This window comes from Electrona antarctica, assembly GCF_951216825.1.
Source record: "Electrona antarctica genome assembly, chromosome: 13".
In the NCBI taxonomy this organism is placed as follows: Eukaryota; Metazoa; Chordata; class Actinopteri; order Myctophiformes; family Myctophidae; genus Electrona; species Electrona antarctica.
Genome location: NC_136794.1, coordinates 48807350 through 48822060, shown reverse-complemented (window position 1 = coordinate 48822060; position 14711 = coordinate 48807350). Strand labels below are relative to the sequence as shown.

Below are 14711 nucleotides of genomic sequence, written 5' to 3'. Positions count from 1 at the left end.
TTAAGGTTTTAAGGTTTGCCAGTGAGATTGTGTGGCCTCAAACTCCCGGATTCAGAGCTTGGGTGCCATGCGGTACTACAGGTCAGATGCCACTAATCTCCACAGCGAACAATAAGAGATATGTTATGATAATGATTGTGCGATTTGCACTGCTCTGTATGAGGACTTATAACCGGGTTACAAGTCACAGCCCTTACAGCGAAAACACATCACTGCAAATACCTCTCTTTGTGTTCCTTATTTAGTTATTTTTGCTGCATACCATACGCTGTACATTAAGAAAGTTCTGTTATTTTGTTGTCTTGAACATTAAAGTTCTGTTATTTTGTTGTCTTGAACATTAAAGTTCTGTTATTTTGTTGTCTTGAACATTAAAGTTCGGTTATTTTGTTGTCTTGAACATTAAAGTTCCGTTATTTTGTTGACATTAAAGCTTTACCTAGCTAGACACTCTCTCTCTCTCCCCCTCTCTCTCTCTCTCTCTCTCTCTGATGCACTTTCACAATAAAACAATGCTCACCAATCTAAACGATGTCCAAGTTCTATGGCAGCCATTCAGTCATTTAGGTCTTTTAGGGAATGGTCCGCACGATCCATTCAGTAGACACATTTCTGTCACTTGATATAGATGAAAGTCATTTATACAAAATGCAGATTATATATTTTTTTTTGATCATTCAAAAAATCTCATCTGAAAATATTTTAGGTCAAATATATAAAAATGACAAAAAGGTACAAACCTTGAGCTGTTTTAACCTAGACTAAAATGTGACAATTTGACACAAAGGCCATCAAGCCCAGGTACCATGATTGCCTAATTTCCTCTGGGTCTTAGTGCCGATTCATACTCCTATTTTACCGTTGTAGTGCCGAAATTATTTCGGCTCGTCAGATTGTAGGCTCTACAGAGAGCCGAACCGACTTTTATTCGGCTCTAAAATAGGAGTATGAATCGCGCCTTACTCTTGACAGCATTCTTTCACATTTTTCTTTTTTCCAGAACCAGAAAACACCTCTTTTTCACGAGAGCTCTTCAGCTAGATCAGAGCTGGTTTCTTGTGTTTGTCGTGCCTCTTGGTCAACCAAGTCAGCTGTCCCAACATCAAGTCAGCTGTCCCAACATCAACAACAACAACGTCTGACCCGGAGAGGCCTCCTCTAAAACCTTCTCGGCCCCATGTCTTGCCTTGTGTGCCGAGCGTACACTCCCCCCCCTCGAGGTCCCGCCCAGCTTCGTTGCGTCGTAGAGGACATCGTCCTCCTCACTGGGCGAAGGCCGGGACGGGCGAGGTGGGTGAGTTAGGCAGCGTGGGACTGGTGGGGGTGTGCGGCGAGCTCTGGTAGGAGCGCAGCAGGACCTTGTGCGAGGTGGCTTCCAGCTCTCGCTTCTGCTGCTGTTCGGCGAGGAACTCCTTGAGACGCGTGGTGGTGAAGGTCAGCGTCTGCCTCCTGAGGCGCATCAGGTAGGCGTCCTGCAGCCAGGAGTTGTTGTAGCAGTCCTTGACGGTCGGACGGGCCCTATAGGTTGGACGAGACCCGGAACGCTTTCAATGAGGTGACCATTTCATAGCAGTCGTACACGGTATGCGTGGCATTGCCATTGTGGGCAAAACGGTTCGAAAGCAGCAGATCTACAAGCCGATTTTCAAGCTCACAACATGTTGCATTGCGACACGCTGTTAAGCTTGTAAATCAACTGTTTTAGCTATTGATCATCAAGGCCTGAATTTGTGTGTGTCCTCCTGTCTGTCTGTGTCTATGTATGCGGTAAGACTAAAAAAGTACCGGTCTGTGACCACTGAGTGGCACTGTTGAGCAGCCGTAACTCGCAAGCACACGCACACACAGCACAACTCAGTTCAGATGTGATTTGTTTTTAAATTAGAGGTTCAATATTCCTACCTAGTCTTAATGGCAAAATATGTTTAATAATTACGCATCTTTATTAATATAAGACATTAACTTTGTTCAGTCAGTTGTTTACCAGCTGTAGCAAAATCTCATGATAAGCTAATATTATAAGCACGGAGATTGCATGTAAATAATGGACGTTAAGCATTGAGTGCAAATAACGCTGAAGCGCAGCTTACCAAGGATAGCTACACAGGATCTTCTTCAGGAACAGAGAGGCACTTTGGGACACGTTCTGGTACATCTTGGAGAGGTCAAACTTGGCCGCCAGGATCTTGCTCTCGGTCTCCTGGGGATCGTTGTCCGTAAACGGCGACCTGCCGCTCAGCCTGGAACCCAAAACCACAATAATTGTGAAACTGCTTGAACCATATAAAATAAATCCAGATTAAAAATACATCTACACTGACAGCAACATATCCATGACTAGTTAATTGTCCACTTAAAAGGGACAGTTCAGATTTGTTTTAACTTAAGCTGTATGAAATACTTGCCATTAATATAGTGGTTGCAACTGTATTAATTGATTGCTCGAGTCCCGTGGTGGGAGTTCTGCTCTGGTTTTGGTCAATATTAAGTAATTCTGGTCATTTTGTGGGGGGCACTGGGGGCCTAACCCGACTCCGCCAGATGGGGCAGCAGAGAGTACACTGGGTTCCCCCCTCCTGCTCCCATCTGGGAACTCTCAGGCAGACTTGATGCCCGGCCACAAAACGGCCTGGCCAATCAGCGGCAGCTAGAGGCGGGATCAAGGCAGCACTGTGTATGCCTTGATCCCGCCTCTAGCTGCCGCTGATTGGCCAGGCCGGCCAATCAGCATTTAAGGTTTTCATACAACTTAGGTCAGCATTTAGAAGGTGTTTTTAGAATCTACCTCAGGTCTGTCCAAACGGGCTGACAGTCTAACACACAGATGTCAAATCTATCTACATAGAATTCCATTGTTCATTTACATTTTTTATTTATTTAAACAAACACCATTCAGGAAGGTTGTGTTTTCAGTGCCAGAACTCTAGACACCAAAGGGTTCATGGTAATAATATCACTGCCGTACATTATGCCCATTATGAAAAAAGAGTACCATATAGCTCTCCTATTTTAACCCAAAAGAGTACCATATAGCTCTCCTATTTTAACCCATTTCAACCTGACACAAGATTCTACAAATACCTTCTAAAACTATGTTTCTGTGTCAGTGGTTCTCAAACAATTTCATTTGAAGGACCCCCAGAATTATATGAAATTGGCCACCGACACCCATCTGAATATATGTTGTTCCAGGGACTCCCTGGAAGCAAAGTTTTGAGTTAAAAACGTTCACTCTGAAAGAATATATATATTCAAAGATTCGCGCCACATTTTCTATGTTTTTCAAAAATAAGTAGATCTGTTGTTTTTCAATAGCTAAAGTAGAACATCATGCTTTAAAACAGGGGTTCTCAACGTTTTTGGCCGGGGACCCCCGGAAATGCTTTGGCAATGTCTCGGGACCCCCGCCCCGCCCCCTCCCGACCCCCAATATAAATTGACTGGGAACCCCTTTTGGTGTTTTAAGCATTGTTATAATTTAGCTATTGAAAAATAGCAGATCTACAAGCTCATAGCGCGCCACCGAGTGGCGCGCTATGAGCTTGTAGGTCTGCTATTTTTCATTTTTGAAAAATCGTGAAAATAAAATTTAAAGATTTTTTTTTTTTGAAAATAATTTGGGGACCCCCCAAAATAATTTGGCGACACCCCGAGGGGTCGCGACCCACGGGTTGAGAACCCCTGCTTTAAAACACCAAAAGGGGTTCCCGCCCAGAACGGGTTAAGAGGCCTTTACTGGGTGGAAGAAACCCTTGTGTAAGTAAAGCCACACTACTCACATGATGAACGTCAGGACGCCCACGCTCCAGATGTCGGCCGGAGGTCCCACCACGTCCCCTTTCAACATCTCTGGAGCTGGAGAACAAGTCAACACACAGTCCTCATCATATGTCCTGCTGCAGAGCTATCATTATGTTCCCCTATTGGAGAACTACTCCCCCTACTGGAGAACAAGTCAACACACAGTCCTCATCATATGTCCTGCTGCAGAGCTATCATTATGTTCCCCTATTGTACCAGCCTAAAGCCTATGGTTTATGGTCAACACACAGTCCTCATCATATGTCCTGCTGCAGAGCTATCATTATGTTCCCCTATTGTACCAGCCTAAAGCCTATGGTTTATGGTCAACACACAGTCCTCATCATATGTCCTGCTGCAGAGCTGTCATTATGTTCCCCTATTGTACCTAAAGCCTATGGTTTATGGTCAACACACAGTCCTCATCATATGTCCTGCTGCAGAGCTATCATTATGTTCCCCTATTGTACCAGCCTAAAGCCTATGGTTTATGGCTTTATTTATCTGCTATTTTCAAATGGCCAAAATGTATTGGGTTGAAGTGGTTAATGTATGTTTTCTAATCAAAATTTAAATCGCCAAAATAACTAGTAACTAAAGTTTTCAAATAATTGTAGTGAAATAATTGTAGTGGAGTAAAAGTACAAATTTTGGCTCTGAGATGTAGTGGAGTAGAAGTAAAAGTACTGGAAATTGGAAATACTCAATTAAAGTACAAATACCTCAAAATTGTACTTGAGTACAGTACTTAAGTAAATGTACTTAGTTACTTTCCACCAATGCACTTACAGTATGACCTGCTGAAATGTGAAAGAAATTCCCTTTATGAATGCTACTTCTACGTTGATGCCGTTTGGCTGCTTTCCTCCTACTAAAATATCAAATATAATATTGTCGCTGTGGGGCAGAAAGCTTGTGTCTACATATTTAGTTCATCTTTTTTCATGAATGAAATGCTTTATACTTAAATGGGGAATTCCACTCATTTTCAACATTTGTCATTAATACACCATAGAGCTGTTGGACATAATAAAAAAAGTCCCCCCCCATTCTGTGTTTCCTAGAACTGGAGGTATGAAAAAAACCATTAACATTGTGAATCACATCTTGATGATGTCATCAAGCACTTGTGTAATGTTTCCCCCCCCCCCCCATCTGTCAGCATTTCTATGATGTGTTTTGTAAGTGACATTTTGTGTGTGGCTGCAGCAGGGGTGAAAGCCCACGCTAAATGCCCCCTGTGGACAATAAAGTTTACCTTAAATGGTAAATGGTGCATTTATATAGCGCCTTTATCCAAGGCGCTTTACATAGATTGTGCATTACATTCACCCATTCACACACACACATTCATACACCGATTGCGGCGGAAACCATGCAAGGTACCAACCAGCACATAATTTGGGGTTCAGTGTCTTCGACATGTAGACAGGAGGAGCCGGGATTCGAACCGCCGACCCATGGATCATTGGACGACCTGCTCTACCTCCTGAGCCACAGCCGCCCCTCACCTTGACCTTGACCTTAAGAAGAAAAATCAGGATTCTTACACATGTAGTCCAGTGTTCCGACAGCGGGGCTGAACTGTTTGAGGAACAGAGGGTTGAAGGTCTGGGCGGTGCCAAAGTCGATGATCTTGACCACGTTCATGTAGGTGACGATGATGTTGTCGGGCTTGATGTCCAGATGCAGGATGCGCCGGTTGTGCAGGTAGTCCAGACCCTGGAGGATCTGGATGATGTAGCCCACCACGTCGTCCTCCGAGTAACGGAACCTGAGGGCAGCGGGGGACAAAAAGCACTCGCATGTTTTCCTTAATGTCTTCTAAATCCTGACGGTTTTCTGAAAAACCCAAAACATGATGTTTCTATGACACTGGTTCTCAAACATTTTCATGTCAAGAACCCCTAATTGGCCGCCGACCCCATCTGAAAATATGTTGTTCCAGGGACCCCCCCCCCCAGAAACAAATATTTGAGTTAAAAACGTTCGATTTTTCGATATTTATCTGTGGAACCATTCTGTTGCTCGTCTGGGTGGGGGCCCCGGGGGGTCCCCAGTCACAACCTGAAAAGGTTGAGAACCACTGATATAGACTAACTGAATATTCCTAAAATTGCTAGCCTACCACCTTGATATAAAGTAAAAATGTTGTAACTTGTAGTGCGTAACCTTATGTAACTATTCATTGACTCGTATACCAAAATCTATTTGGAAAAAAGAAAGAAATCACACCTGTGTGAAGTGAGGGGCGCTCACTTCGCATTATCTAACGTTTGGATAGTTGGTGTCAAGGTGACGTATGTTTGCTCAGTAGTTGCTGATGTCTGCTCAGGAGGTTTGAGTGTTTGCTCAGACCGAATTTTTTTTAGAGGGAACATTGCCGGCCATGTAAGTCAGTTTCACGTGGTCTTCGATTCGGCGGCAGTAATTTCACGCCCGCGTTTCCTAACAGCAGAAGCCAGTATACATGCAGTCGGCTCCAGGCCAGCCTGCTGGCTCCATTGCATTCGAGTGATCAGTAACCTACTGGTGAGTATTGGTTGATAACATTCGTACCCGTCTATGAGACTGTAGAGGATCTCCTATGAGACTGTAGAGGATCTCCTATGAGACTGTAGAGGATCTCCTCTCCACTGACCTGTCTATGAGACTGTAGAGGATCTCCTCTCCACTGACCTGTCTATGAGATGGTAGAGGATCTCCTCTCCACTGACCTGTCTATGAGACTGTAGAGGATCTCCTCTCCACTGACCTGTCTATGAGACTGTAGAGGATCTCCTCTCCACTGACCTGTCTATGAGACTGTAGAGGATCTCCTCTCCACTGACCTGTCTATGAGACTGTAGAGGATCTCTTATGAGACTGTAGAGGATCTCCTATGAGACTGTAGAGGATCTCCTCTCCACTGACCTGTCTATGAGACTGTAGAGGATCTCCTCTCCACTGACCTGTCTATGAGACTGTAGAGGATCTCCTTGCCACTGACCTGTCTATGAGACTGTAGAGGATCTCCTTGCCACTGACCTGTCTATGAGACTGTAGAGGATCTCCTCTCCACTGACCTGTCTATGAGACTGTAGAGGATCTCCTTGACCACTGACCTGTCTATGAGACTGTAGAGGATCTCCTTGACCACTGACCTGTCTATGAGACTGTAGAGGATCTCCTCTCCACTGACCTGTCTATGAGACTGTAGAGGATCTCCTCTCCACTGACCTGTCTATGAGACTGTAGAGGATCTCCTCTCCACTGACCTGTCTATGAGACTGTAGAGGATCTCCTCGCCACTGACCTGTCTATGAGACTGTAGAGGATCTCCTCGCCACTGACCTGTCTATGAGACTGTAGAGGATCTCCTCTCCACTGACCTGTCTATGAGACTGTAGAGGATCTCCTCTCCACTGACCTGTCTATGAGACTGTAGAGGATCTCCTCTCCACTGACCTGTCTATGAGACTGTAGAGGATCTCCTCTCCACTGACCTGTCTATGAGACGGTAGAGGATCTCCTCTCCACTGACCCGTCTATGAGACTGTAGAGGATCTCCTCTCCACTGACCTGTCTATGAGACTGTAGAGGATCTCCTATGAGACTGTAGAGGATCTCCTATGAGACTGTAGAGGATCTCCTCTCCACTGACCTGTCTATGAGACTGTAGAGGATCTCCTATGAGACTGTAGAGGATCTCCTCTCCACTGACCTGTCTATGAGACTGTAGAGGATCTCCTATGAGACTGTAGAGGATCTCCTATGAGACTGTAGAGGATCTCCTCTCCACTGACCTGTCTATGAGACGGTAGAGGATCTCCTATGAGACTGTAGAGGATCTCCTCTCCACTGACCTGTCTATGAGACTGTAGAGGATCTCCTATGAGACTGTAGAGGATCTCCTATGAGACTGTAGAGGATCTCCTATGAGACTGTAGAGGATCTCCTCTCCACTGACCTGTCTATGAGACTGTAGAGGATCTCCTCTCCACTGACCTGTCTATGAGACTGTAGAGGATCTCCTATGAGACTGTAGAGGATCTCCTCTCCACTGACCTGTCTATGAGACTGTAGAGGATCTCCTATGAGACTGTAGAGGATCTCCTCTCCACTGACCTGTCTATGAGACTGTAGAGGATCTCCTTGCCACTGACCTGTCTATGAGACTGTAGAGGATCTCCTCTCCACTGACCTGTCTATGAGACTGTAGAGGATCTCCTCTCCACTGACCTGTCTATGAGGCTGTAGAGGATCTCCTCTCCACTGACCTGTCTATGAGACTGTAGAGGATCTCCTCTCCACTGACCTGTCTATGAGACTGTAGAGGATCTCCTCTCCACTGACCTGTCTATGAGGCTGTAGAGGATCTCCTCTCCACTGACCTGTCTATGAGACTGTAGAGGATCTCCTCTCCACTGACCTGTCTATGAGACTGTAGAGGATCTCCTCTCCACTGACCTGTCTATGAGACTGTAGAGGATCTCCTATGAGACTGTAGAGGATCTCCTCTCCACTGACCTGTCTATGAGACTGTAGAGGATCTCCTCTCCACTGACCTGTCTATGAGACTGTAGAGGATCTCCTTGCCACTGACCTGTCTATGAGACTGTAGAGGATCTCCTATGAGACGGTAGAGGATCTCCTCTCCACTGACCTGTCTATGAGACGGTAGAGGATCTCCTCTCCACTGACCTGTCTATGAGACGGTAGAGGATCTCCTCTCCACTGACCTGTCTATGAGACTGTAGAGGATCTCCTTGCCACTGACCTGTCTATGAGACTGTAGAGGATCTCCTATGAGACGGTAGAGGATCTCCTCTCCACTGACCTGTCTATGAGACGGTAGAGGATCTCCTCTCCACTGACCTGTCTATGAGACGGTAGAGGATCTCCTCTCCACTGACCTGTCTATGAGACGGTAGAGGATCTCCTCTCCACTGACCTGTCTATGAGACTGTAGAGGATCTCCTCTCCACTGACCTGTCTATGAGACTGTAGAGGATCTCCTCTCCACTGACCTGTCTATGAGACTGTAGAGGATCTCCTCGCCACTGACCTGTCTATGAGACTGTAGAGGATCTCCTTGCCACTGCAGCACTCCGAGATGAGCACCAGGTAGCGCGGCGTGACGTAGGCCTCGTGAAGGGCCATGATCTTCTCGTGGTGCAGAGACTTGAGGATGTCGTACTCCTGCAGCACCGTGGGCTTGTTGTCGCCCTCGTACGGGACGATCTTGGCCATGAACAGGTTTCCCGTGGAGTTCTCCCTGCACTCGCGGATCACGCCGAAACGACCCCTGTGTGAGACAAGAAACCAGTCAAGAATGTCCACCTGCTAAACCGTACAAACTATTAGACGCAGCAGGAAGAAAAAATAAACTATGAGGATGTTTTCTGTAATAATGTTATTGTTTTGTCTTTTTAACCAGGCCTGACGTCAAAATAAATAGCAGACCTACAAGCTCGTAGCGTGCCACTCGGTGGCGCGCTATGAGCTTGTAGATCTGCTATTTTTCAATAGCTAAAGTATAGCATAATGCTTAGTTAAAACACCAAAAGGGGTTCCTGCACAAAATGGGTTAAATGTCCAATTCCTGTAACTGGTTTTAAAATGATTCCAGCAAGATTCCAGTTAGACCAGCTCAGTGGCCTTGTGGTTAGAGTGTCCGCCCTGAAACTGGGAGGTCGGGGGTTTGATCCCCGGCCGGGTCATACCAAAGACAATGAGACCCGTCACCCAACGCCTCCCTGCTTGGCACTCGGCATCAAGGGTTGGATTGGAGGGTTAGATCAACTACAAATGATTCTGGACTCCTGGAGACGCGGCGAGGCTGCGGCTCCAAAACCTTGCATACAGCAATGTATGTGACAAATTGTAGTCCTATTAGACCTAGAAATTACATCTGGCCACAAAAGATCACGGGATCTACTAAATGTGTCAAACTGACATATTGAGCCTATGACATACAGTGTGGCTTCCCCCCAATAGGCTACCTTCACATCCAGTAGATCCTGTGTTTTTTTATGGCCAGATGTAATTTATTGGGGTCTAGTAGGACTATAGTAAATAATGAAAAAATACAATCGCTATAAAACTTTGTAAAAAAATACATAGGCTATTTAGCCCCATGCTCGAATGCCCCCTGTCAAAAACAGCTAAAATCCCTAAAACGAAAGAAAGCAGCAAATTATCTTTTACTTTCTCTAATAACAACCTAAAACATGAACCTTGGTTGAAAAGAAACTAAAGTTGTCCTTTTACCTTAACCATAAGGTCTGTTTCCCTTATCTTACACTGCGAAATTACATGATGATGATGAATACAGTACAGGAGCTAAACGCTGACCTGGCCTTCTCGTCCATGAAGGTGTAGGGCTTCTGGGGCACTCCCTGGCGGAGGGATCCCTGCAGGGGCGTCCTCCGGCCCGTGGGCGTGGCCCGTCCCGAGGGAGTGGCCCGTCCGGACGGCGACGTCCCCACCGGCGTCAGGCTGGACACCAGCACCACGGGCGGGGGGGCAGCGACAGACGGAGGGGCCGCTGTAGGTGGTGGGGTCACTGTGGAGGGCGCAAGGTTGTTGTAGTTAAACCAATCTGGACGGGAACCCCTTTTGGTGTTAACTAAGCATTATTTTATACTTTAGCTATTGAAAAATTGCAGATCTACAAGCTCGTAGCGCGGCACCGAGTGGCGCGCTATGAGCTTGTAGGTCTGCTATTTTTTAAAAATCGTAAAAATGCGGCACAAATCTTTGAATATATATTCTTTCAGAGCGAAGGTTTTTTTCATTTCGACGTCAGGCCGAAAAGTAACGAATTAGCAAAAAAAATACAAAATACAAAAAACAATAAGAAAATAATTACAAAACTATAATATACAAAACTAACTAAGACGAACTGAAATTAAAGTCAAAATGGTTTGTGGTTTGATTTGTGATGGTTTGTGGTTAATCTGTAAATGAATACATTTTTAAATGCTATCTATTGTTAAGTTTTTATTACACACCTACAAACCTTTTCAATCCTGCACCTGACAAATAACTATTCAAAGTACTCAAAAGTATTCAAAGTAAAAAAAGTTCAACTAACACTAAAACTATTAGCATTTTCAAAAAACTAACTAAAATGAAAAAAATCCAAATCTATTTATAGGGTAATAATAACCTTGTGTGGTGGGCGGGGTGACGCGTGAAGCGGCCGTCGGCGCGTATGTCGGAACGGACGAGATGGGTCTCCCGATGGTGGCGGGGCCGGGCGGAGTCTTGGTGGTCTCGGGGCTCCGGGGCTTGGGCGGGACCACGGGTGGCACGGCCAGCTTGGCCTGAGGCTTGCTCATGTTGATGCTCAGGGTGGTCTTGGCTTTGGCCGGCGTGGCTTGGGCCGGTGCAGGGGGAGGAGCAGTAGGGTACTGGGGGGCGGGAGCAGCCGTTTGGGAGGGCGTCGCCCTGCTGGCCGCCGGAGGAGCAGCGGAGGAGGAGGGGCCGGTGGCGGCGGGTTTGGCGGGAGGCGGAGGAACGGACGCGGCCGGAGACGGGGCGGCTGCGTTGGCAGGGTGGGTGGCGGGTTGGGTGGACGCCGCCGGGGCCGCTGGTGAGGCCGTGGGCTTGCTAGGGCTGGATTTAATGGAGGGAATGGTCATCGAAGACTTCATCACGGGCTGGGCAGGGGCAGTAGAGGCTGTTGTCTTGACCACGGGCTGGGCAGGGGCAGTAGTGGGTGCTGTCTTGACCACGGGGGCTGCTTTCTTGACCACAGGCTGGGCAGGGGCAGTAGTGGGTGCTGTCTTGACCACGGGCTGGGCAGGGGCAGTAGTGGGTGCTGTCTTGACCACGGGGGCTGCTGTCTTGACCACGGGCTGGGCAGGGGCAGTAGTGGGTGCTGTCTTGACCACGGGCTGGACAGGGGCAGTAGTGGGTGCTGTCTTGACCACAGGCTGGGCAGGGGCAGTAGTGGGTGCTGTCTTGACCACGGGCTGGGCAGGGGCAGTAGTGGGTGCTGTCTTGACCACGGGCTGGGCAGGGGCAGCGCTGGGTGCTGTCTTGACCACGGGCTGGGCAGGGGCAGTAGTGGGTGCTGTCTTGACCACGGGCTGGGCAGGGGCAGTAGTGGGTGCTGTCTTGACCACGGGCTGGGCAGGGGCAGTAGTGGGTGCTGTCTTGACCACGGGCTGGGCAGGGGCAGTAGTGGGTGCTGTCTTCACCACCACGGTTGCACTGGACTTAGCTGGTTCTGTTGCAGGACAGGAGATGAACGAAACAATTAACAGAACAGTGATTATCTCAATCTTTGGTACACTACCTCCCACGGGGCAGCACACCTAAACCTAACCTTAACCCATGTCTAACCAATGACTAGTCTAAACTAAGTATGCACCCCCTCTCTGAGTTACAGAACTGTATGTGTCCATTTTACAAGCTGAGGAGCCTCTCTCTGGAGACCCCTCAATCACCCTTAGGACTACCGGAATAAAAAGCTAATATAGATCTCTGTGTATACCGTACTACAAGCTATGTTGTGCGTTTGTCCAGCGGGTGTCAAACAATGTTCTGCATGAATAGTAAACTAAATATAAACGTTCCTCAGTACATAGTACATACTGTAGTCAGTGTAGTGTTACTGTAGTCAGTGTAAAGGGTGCATTCACATTGTGACCAGATTTGACTGAGAGACTGCCATTGCGCATATTCCAGCTTTTCACCAGAGGAGAATAACTTTTTTTCCAAAATGAGTTAATAGCACAGGCAGACTCTTCACATACTAGAGCATGTCTGAAATAAGTGTCAGAGCTTAAATCGACATGTAAATATGAAATAAATGCTTAAACATGTAGCTAGGTGTAATGTTAGAGAACACAGAAGTGAACCTTTCAAGCCTGTTTTCTCAACTCGCTGTTTTCTGCAAGACATTACTCTATAAGCCATATCTCCAAAACTGGTGGGTCAAACTGAACAACCAATACGTCAATTTGAAGCTATGATTCCCTGTTCCAATGGCAGTCTCTCAGTCAAATTTGGTCACATTTGTTTTAGTTTTTCAACTCATCCTCCCCCAGGCCAGACCAAACCCACAGGTTTGATATCCAGGTTTGGAATATTTTCATACCTGCTGTGCATTACAATTTGCTTAGGGTTAGTAAAAGTAACACAAGCCATTTAAAAGGAGGACTGAAATAGAAACTGACAAACTTCTTTATTCAAATAACTTAAGGCACACGCAAATCTATAGTGATGATGATATTACCGTACTATCCAGGAAGTACAGAACCACTGTATAAATATGATCAAACGTATTTGAGTTGAGTGTGCGACTAATGGCATCCACTGCTCCTAACAGGAAGGGTAGAAAAATAGCAGATCTACAAGCTCTTAGTGCGGCACCGAGTGCCGCGCTAAGAGCTTGTAGATCTGCTATTTTTGAAAAATCGTGAAAAAAAAGGGGCGCAATTCTTTGTATATATTATATATTCTTTCAGAGCGATATTTGCTTCTGGGGGCGTCCCTCAAAACAACATATTTTCAGATGGGGGTCGGCGGCCAATTAAATATAATCTTTGGGGGTCCTTGACATGAAAATGTTTGAGAACCACTGACACAGAAACATAGGGGTTTCAGAAAACTGTCAGGATTTAGAAGACATTTTGTAGAATCTTATTATTAACCCATTTTGGGCAGGAACCCCTGTTGGTGTTTCAAGCATTATGTTATACTTTAGCTATTGAAAAATAGCAGATCTACAAGCTCATAGCGCGCCACCTACGAGCTTGTAGGTCTGCTATTTTTAAAATGTGGCGCAAATCATTGAATATATATTTCAGAGCAAACATTTTTAACTAAAATATTTGCTTCTGGGGGGGTCCCTGGAACTACATATTTTGAGATGGGGGTCTGCGGCCCAGTAGAGATAATTCTGGGGGTCCTTGACATGAAAAAGGTTGAGCACAACTGACATAGAAACATAGGTTTTTCAGAAAACTGTCATTTTTAGAATCTGATCTCAGGTCAAAATGGGCTAAAGGGGACACAATTATTATTATTATTATTATAATAATAATACACACCTGCAGCATCCAGGCAGACCGCCTCAGACAGGTTACTGTAAGGGCCTTGGCCAGCCTTGTTGACACACGCCACTCTGAACCTGAAGGCGCCCCCTGCTGGCAGGTCCACCACATTGTAATAGCAGTCTGCAACTCCTGTGGCCACAATCAGCCAGTTGGTCTCACCTGTGGAGAAAAACGCACAGAACCAACGCACAGCCTCCGTTATTCTGGTGCTGCTGAGACAAACTGTGGAAATAGAACATCTAGAACAAAGCCAGCGGCTCGCCACTCAGGTTTGAATGCTCAAGAAATATTTATTTGGCTACACAGCAGGGGAAAAATACAATGTTTCGAGCGTAAGGTCTTTATCAAGCATCAAAGTATATCAAGAAGATAAAGGACCTTATGGTAGAAATGTTATATTCTATTAAAAACGTTATAAATGTTATTTTCTATTAACATAATCTACTATACAGATTGGTTAAGAAAATTACGTTTTATTCATTAAAATAAGTTACGGATAGCAGCTTTGAAATGATAACTAATCTAATAACATTGAATGATTATTTGAGTTTTAACCCATTTTGGGGCGGGAATCCCTTTTGGTGTTAGCATTATGTTATGCTTTAGCTATTGAAAAATAGCAGATCTACAAGCTCATAGCGCGCAACCGAGTGGCGCGCTATGAGCTTGCAGATCTGCTATTTTTGAAAAATCGAAGAACGACTGACATAGAAACATAGCTTTTTCAGAAAACTGTCAGGATGTAGAAGACATTTTTAGAATCTGATCTCAGGTCAAACTGGGCTAATAATGGTTGACGGACCCTCAGCCTTCCTCTGTAGGGTTAGGTTAGGGTTAATGTAATGTAATAATGGTTAC

At 45.9% G+C, this 14711-nt stretch overlaps 1 protein-coding gene across 1 annotated transcript in view; it reads right to left on the bottom strand.

The window, feature by feature from the left end:
• Window positions 1–1262: 1262 nt before the first annotated feature.
• spegb (striated muscle enriched protein kinase b) overlaps window positions 1263–14711 on the bottom strand; it is a gene marked incomplete at its 3' end in the record, with an annotated part of 93607 nt that continues 80158 nt past the window's right edge. The window contains exons 34-41 of the mRNA XM_079517851.1: window positions 13848–14012; window positions 10955–12019; window positions 10138–10348; window positions 8849–9088; window positions 5352–5575; window positions 3780–3855; window positions 2091–2240; window positions 1263–1518 (exon numbers count right to left, since the gene is read on the bottom strand). Of these exons, the coding sequence (XP_079373977.1) occupies window positions 1263–1518; window positions 2091–2240; window positions 3780–3855; window positions 5352–5575; window positions 8849–9088; window positions 10138–10348; window positions 10955–12019; window positions 13848–14012 (2387 nt within the window). The remainder of the gene's footprint in view (window positions 1519–2090; window positions 2241–3779; window positions 3856–5351; window positions 5576–8848; window positions 9089–10137; window positions 10349–10954; window positions 12020–13847; window positions 14013–14711) is intronic.